The 7,500-nt window shown below is 34.9% G+C and overlaps 1 protein-coding gene across 1 annotated transcript in view; it reads left to right on the top strand.

The window, feature by feature from the left end:
• Positions 1 to 4,895, top strand: part of LOC137621001 (mucin-2-like) — a 121,766-nt gene extending 116,871 nt beyond the window's left edge. Inside the window, exons 5-8 of the mRNA XM_068351441.1 lie at positions 4,083 to 4,217; positions 4,362 to 4,532; positions 4,630 to 4,692; positions 4,782 to 4,895. Coding sequence (XP_068207542.1) covers positions 4,083 to 4,217; positions 4,362 to 4,532; positions 4,630 to 4,692; positions 4,782 to 4,895 — 483 coding nt within the window. The remainder of the gene's footprint in view (positions 1 to 4,082; positions 4,218 to 4,361; positions 4,533 to 4,629; positions 4,693 to 4,781) is intronic.
• Positions 4,896 to 7,500: the final 2,605 nt, after the last annotated feature.

Below are 7,500 nucleotides of genomic sequence, written 5' to 3'. Positions count from 1 at the left end.
TAGAAAGTTGACAATTTTGCTATGAATATGGAATCAGTTAAGGCAACACTTTGAACATTGATAGATCCGAAATTAGAGAAATTGACATACGCTGACAAAGCTGAGGAAAAAAAATCTATTGGTAATTAAATCCACAAATACAACTAAAATTACTGCAAGAAAACACGTGGTTGAACTGGCATTTAGACATTCAATGCTTAAAATGAGGGCAAATTCAACTGGAAATGTTGTCGCAAAGTTTGCTAACAAAACGATCAGTGTATGTCAGGAAACAAAATTCAGACATTGGTTGCCGACACTGAAACGAAAAAAAAAATTGTAAAATTAAAACTAAAAATATGCAATGTGTATAGCGACGATGTAGTAAATGCCTTTATTCAACGAAAACATTACCCAGACTAAATCAAAAACATAAAGAGAAGTGTGGTACTGAAGAAAAATGGTGCAGGTTGGACTTCCCACTATTTCTTGAAATATACTGGTGGGACTACCCACTGTTGAAATGTTATCCTGAAGTTCGAAAGGCTACTCATGATGATGGTGACAGTTGTTGCGAGGGTGTACTTGTGACATACGTGATGGATACCACGTGATCACCTGCTCTGTCAGAGGTATGGACATCTTGAAAAAAAAAAATTGTAAAAGTTTAAAACATAGTCTGTGGGAAATGTTCACAAAAACAATTCACCCACGAGAGCAACTCACAATTGCCAAAGTGTATTAACTGCACATAGTTAAACAAACCAACTGACCACACAGTATCTTTAAGAAATGCTAAGATTTTGACTTGGAATTAAAAAGACTAGCAGAAAATATTGATAATGGACATTTGGGATATTAATTTATAAACTGGTTAAGTGAATATACAATCTGTTTGTAATAAAACTATTCAAATCCGAAAATTGATAAATGAAAAATATTTGAACATACTAGCATTATCTGAAACATATGTAATTAACTTTGACAAGGCTAAGATCACTGAAATTTCACCCCATACATACCTTCTTTCACATTCCGAGAAAGGGAAGGCCTGGTAGGATGTCGAACACACTATCCATAAAAGTTATTCAAATCTCAATGTTGAAAAAGAACTAGTGTAATAAGCTTTGAATATATAGAAATGAACTATGTAAAAACAAATATCCATTGTACTAGTGTACAAACTTCCAAGAACAAATACTAGTATCTTTTTTGAAAAATTTATTGCACTCATTAAGATAATTATTATGGAATAAAAATGGATGTTATTTGTGCATCAAATCTTGATGCATTTAGTATGTTATTGGAATCGTATTAATTGGTGAATAATGTCGACTATGCAACTATAACTGGGCATACGTTGGCCCTAGTTTTGAGTGATGGGATGAGTAACGGTACATTTCTCTTGATTATTTATATCATATAATCTCCCCAGTGCACAAACTAATTAAGTTTAGTCTCTACAGAAACATGCAATAGTAAAGAAAATCAACTTCAGACATAAATCAATTCTTTTTCTCCCATGTATTCATTGAAGAAGTTACAAGGAAAATAAATTAGGCTATCAACATTCGCTGTGATCATAACCAACGTTTGTTGGGAGCTGTTAACTGCATTAACCTCTTAAATAGGGAGTAAAAGTGAATATGATAGTGTTTGCTGATGGAAAAGACTATAACTGTTAAAGACCTATCTCTTGGTTTGATGGAGAGTCTTCAGTGAAAAAGACAGTAGAATCGGTTAAAAACAAATTACATGGGTAGAATACAAAACTGCAATGTGTCAATACAACTACCTACTCAGGAAGAACGTGAATACTATAAGAGAGACCCGTTAAAAAGCAAGACAAAGAAGTTAATCTCCTAAATGGTATAATGGGAAATGTAAAAAAAAAAAAGCGAAAACAAAAGCGTAATGGATACAGTGACCAGGAACTAGCAAATAATTTTCTAGTATTCTTCAAAAATAAAACTGGAAATATAACCAGGTCATTTGTAAATATTCATCAGATCAATGATACACTAGATATACAGATAAAATTAACGAGATTCAACAAAACACAAGACTATGTCATCAGGATTATCAAGAGCAAAGAAATCTAAATGCAAATTCGATCCTATGCCAATATCTGAAGTAAGTGGAGACAAAGAAACTATTCTAGTCTAGCCAAAATAGAGAATAGAAAATGCAGCATTGATGAATGAAAGCTGACCAAATCTGAGGAAATGGCTATAATCACACCGGTTCTGAAAATTGCTATGGGTTACCAGGACTTGAGCTCATATAGACCTATTTCGACTCTATCCGTTTTCAAACGGGCTAGAATACATAATTCTTGAACAACTAGTCACTTAGAAGTAACAGCAGCTTTGCCAGAAGATCAATCTACTTACAGAAAACTATACTCTACGGAGACAGCAGTCTGTTCTGTTGTAAATAAGATGGATGACAATAAATGTGCTATTTTAATACTCTGTTCTGCTTTTTATACAGTTGTGCATGAACTGCTACTAAATGATCTATGGTGCATCGGCGTTGAAAATTAGTCTTTCGAATACCTAAAAGACTACTTGGTTGGTAGAAATTACTGTGTGCAAATTGGAAACTCATTCATCATAGGCACCTTTAAACAGAGGGGTACCTCAGGGACTGTACTTGGCCCGATGTTTATTCTGCATCTATACTATTGGTCTATCGAAAATACTACAAAGGCATGGTTTGCAGTTCAAACTATTTGCGGATGATACACAATTTTACTTCTCCATAAATTATATGGACAACACTGCTGAAACTCCAAACAGAATCCTTGATAGTGTTAGAGAATGGATGACAATTAAACAACTAAAAATAAATGAGAAACTTTAAGATATAAAGTCTTGCTGAATACTTTCTTATCAGCGAGTATTTCGATAGTGATGATCTAGCAGTAAGCGAGAGATACGTATTGTGAAATGTTAAGTGCTCCCGAATGAACATAAAATGACCGTAGAGGTCCTGTAGAGAGGATGGTTTCCCTGACCTACAGCACCAGATAAGAAGCCCTTTAAAGTAAGGAAATATTAATTGTATTGTACCATATCTGACACTTATCAGTGAAAAAAATTAGTCTTGAAATCACCCTCTCAAATTGCATAGGTTTTAAGGCGGCGACTACCGTGTATGAGCTTATTTTAATTGCATTTCCTATTAGAATTTTGATGGCAAAGGGTTTTATCACAGATAGATTACATGCATTGTGTATATTATTTGTTCGTTACTGCACCGTATTGCGCAGGAAGGAAAATGGCACGAAGAAGGCCGGGCGCGAAGAGTCACCCCGGTTTGAAAATGTCTGCCCAAGAGCAGCACAGAGTACCAGTGAATATTACCTTCTAATTAATTGGTTATAAAGTTCTCTGTACCAAAAGAAATTAAACCTGCAAATAATAGGGGTGACTGTACTTTTCAGATTTTTGTAGGAAGTACTTTGTTCCATTTTCATGGACAGACATTTAACATACAGGGGCACAATCCTAAATATAGTAAGATTTTCTGCAGAGACTGGTTTCCATCTAAAGACAATGTCTCGATCCTTTCAGGCCTCTGTTGTAAAACTTTGCTTCCCTATTTATTAGTGTCATTGACAAATTTGTCAATCGTCACACAATTCAAGCATAATGTCAGGTTTTTATGATGTGTGAATTTCTATTAGTTTGCCGGGCCCTACTTGTCTGTAAAAAAGAATATTTCCAAAGGTAGGGTTTCCAGGCAGATTCATTACTACCTATGAATTTTAAATAGCATAGGAATGCTGTCATTGCTGTAAGCACAAGATATGTCAAAATTATTAGATGATAAAATTAGCACCATCCTGAAAAGTCATTTTGATGAATAAAAAAAAAAAGTTGAAATGAAAAGCATTTTAACAACAAATAACTTGAACAAAGTGCTATGGCGGCTACAGACACTGAAATGTTCACTTTTTATTTCATGTCTTTTGTAATGGTTGCCAGTGTGGGGGAAAATTTAGTTGGTCTAATACACTTTAAGTGAAGGTAAACCTTTTAAAATCTGTTTGATTTCTTCTGCTATCTGAAATTTATTTTGATTTTATCTATAAACAGCTGTATGTGAATGGAGAAGAATTTACAGTTCCAGAAGTTGGCGTACATCCAGTTGAATCATCATCTGGTGAACATCCAGTTCTAACTTGGCGAGCTGGGCAGTGTGTGGTCCTACTTGGCTCGTCAAAAATTGCTGTAAGGTTTTTCCAAAATGTCCTACGTATCTTTTTTTTTCTGATTACCATTCTTTTTTATTAAAATGATTTTAAATTGAATTTTTTTTAAGTAGCTTTTGGATAAATATGGTAAATGGTGACCTTTACTTTTACTTTTTTTCAGATTCATCATTGCCCACATAGAATTGATATATGGGCATATCCTAATCATGCAGAGAACACAGAGGGGCTTTGTGGCCACTTTGACTTCAACGTCAAAAATGACTTCACGGCTCGGAATAAGACTATATTTCCTTTGCACTACAGACCTTTTGCATATCCCCACTCATGGCTTGTAAGAAATTGAAATTTTTTCCCAATTCAATTTTTTTCTCATTTATGGTGCTTCTCTCTCCTTATTTTGTCGATGAACTAATGACATTCCTTTTCAGACTGACATCCAGAGTAAGCGCTTTTGTGGTAATCTCTGCCCAACATGTGCTCAAGAAACCACGGTAAGATTTGAAATCTGTTTAAACAATTTGTTTTCTATCCAATATATAGGAAGCTTTGCATTCTATATAAAATGACAACTGTTTTACAGGCTAATTTGTGTGGTGCCCAAGAAACTGAGCTGCAGCAATACAGAACTTCGTGTTTGGTAGCTCTTCAAGATACAAGCAATATTCACATCCTTGATACATATATAGGCAAGTAGATTAAGATTATTGATAGAGTATTGAAATTTATTAACCTTTTTATTGATTTATTGGAAACATCCCAGCGGGTACTAGTTCTTGGTACACCTCGCATAGTAGCCTATACTGTAGATATTGATTTTATTTAAATTTATTTTTGAAATTCTTATTGCTCAATATTTTTGGAACTCTGGAAGTTTATTAAGCTCATCTCTCTCTCTCTCTCTCTCTCTCTCTCTCTCTCTCTCTCTCTCTCTCTCTCTCTCTCTCTCTCTCTCTCTCTCTCACATATATTAAGGCAAATGTAGGGTAAGGGAAAACCTTTTCATTGAGAGAATCAAATGTAAAGGCAAATGTAGGGTAAGGGAAAACCTTTTCATTGAGAGAATCAAATGTATGGGCTCTTTTTGCAATAATATAAAATAATTTATTCCCTATTTCAACATATAAAATAAACCATTTACTTCTATTAAATACATTGCGAAGTAGAACTCTAGCCTATGCTATTAGGCTGACTAATCTCCTCTTTTTAATAATGTAGCCTAGGCTAGCATATCTATTTAATAGAATTATGAAATTATGACTGGACTTTTTTAAAATAAGGCAAAAATTTATTACATGAGTATTTTCATTCCACAAACTTTTTCTAAACCATTTTAAATATCTCTTTTTATCAGAAAAATTCTAGTTGCTGTCATGTACATGCAAAGGAGTTAGAAACCCACAGGAATGGTGATAGGACACATTTGTGTTTTTCCTAACATTACAAACATGACTTTCCTAGTTTCACTACCTGCCCCAACCATGCCGCAAGTCCTTGGTTAAGGGTCAAAGGGAGATTTGCTTAATTTGTTGAGTGGGTATTGCTTAATTCCCACCTAACAGAGAACCATTGTTTACCTTGTTGAAAGTTATAGGTCATTCCAGCTTTGCTGAATTCCTAACAGCACGAAGCCTATGTCTAATTAGGAATTTCTAAGTTTCAAGTTTTCATTAATACCTAAATCATTAACTACCTCAAAGCATACACACACACACACACACACACACACACACACACACACACACACACACACACACACACACACACACACACACACACACACACACACACACACACACCCTTATATCATTTACTTTATAAAAGTATCAAGACCATTTATCAGTAAACCGTGCTTATAACCCACATACATCCACATTTCTTAGACTAAAAGCTGATTTTAAAAAGGTGCCTTTGTGGGTTGTCGGTTATCACAATAGGTGATCGAGAGGGGCCTTTTAATGACACTGAGCTTGATCTTTTAAATCCCAGTACAAAGCTAACTCCCTTACATTCATTCACAATACCAGGCAAAAATATGCCCTATCTACATTATTAGTAATGGAACTTGGGTTTTAACCAATAATAGATAACATTAGATATATTCAAAATATCTGTTGAAAACAATGCACTGCATTTTAAGAAATGAAACTTACTGCAACACACTTACACTATGATTACCATTACTTTAAATATGGAATGTATGATACTGTCTGTCCTGGCCACTCCTCAGCTGTCTTGAACAGTTTGACCTACTACAACATAAGTGCCTCTGCCTCTGCCAAGAATAGCAGCAGATTTGTGCGTCATCAGTAACATCCATGGATGTATTTTATATATGCTGTAAGGGATGTTTGCCAAATACTTCAATTGAGGAAATTTGTTTTAACCTTCAAATGCTTCATTGAAAGAAATATTAAAACCTCTGCAATGGTACTTGTTCATATGATGCCAGCATGCACATCCTGTTCCAGATTGCCATGCGATTTTCATTAAGTTCCCTTCCTTTATAATATATATATATATATATATATATATATATATATATATATATATATATATATATATATATATATATATAATGTTGAGGTGTTGAGGTGCCAGTGATGGGAGGTGAGAATGAGAGAGAGATAATAGAGGAAGTGAGGAGAGCACTAGATGAAACGAGAGTAGGAAAAGCATCTGGTATGGACGGTGTGAAAGCTGAGATGTTGAAGGAAGGGGGTGTGACTGTACTTGAATGGTTGGTGAGATTGTTTAATATGTGTTTTGTGTTGTCAATGGTACCAGTAGATTGGGTTTGTGCATGTATTGTACCACTATATAAGGGTAAGGGAGATGTGCATGAGTGTTGTAATTCAAGAGGTATTAGTTTGTTGAGTGTAGTTGGAAAAGTGTATGGTAGAGTACTGATTAATAGGATTAAGGATAAAACAGAGAATGCAATCTTGGAAGTACAGGGTGGTTTTAGAAGAGGTAGGGGTTGTATGAATCAGATTTTTACAGTTAGGCAGATATGTGAGAAATATTTAGCAAAAGGTAAGGAGGTGTATGTTGCGTTTATGGATCTGGAGAAAGCATATGATAGAGTTGATAGGGAAGCAATGTGGGATGTGATGAGGTTATATGGAGTTGGTGGAAGGTTGTTGCAAGCAGTGAAAAGTTTATACAAAGGTAGTAAAGCATGTGTTAGAATAGGAAATGAAGTGAGTGATTGGTTTCCGGTGAGAGTGGGGCTGAGACAGGGATGTGTGATGTCGCCGTGGTTGTTTAACTTGTATGTTGATGGAGTGGTGAGAGAGGTG

Source organism: Palaemon carinicauda, chromosome 27, assembly GCF_036898095.1.
Source record: "Palaemon carinicauda isolate YSFRI2023 chromosome 27, ASM3689809v2, whole genome shotgun sequence".
NCBI classification, from domain to species: domain Eukaryota; kingdom Metazoa; phylum Arthropoda; class Malacostraca; order Decapoda; family Palaemonidae; genus Palaemon; species Palaemon carinicauda.
The sequence above is the reverse complement of the archived record's forward strand: the minus strand, read 5'-3'. Positions and strand labels throughout refer to the sequence as shown.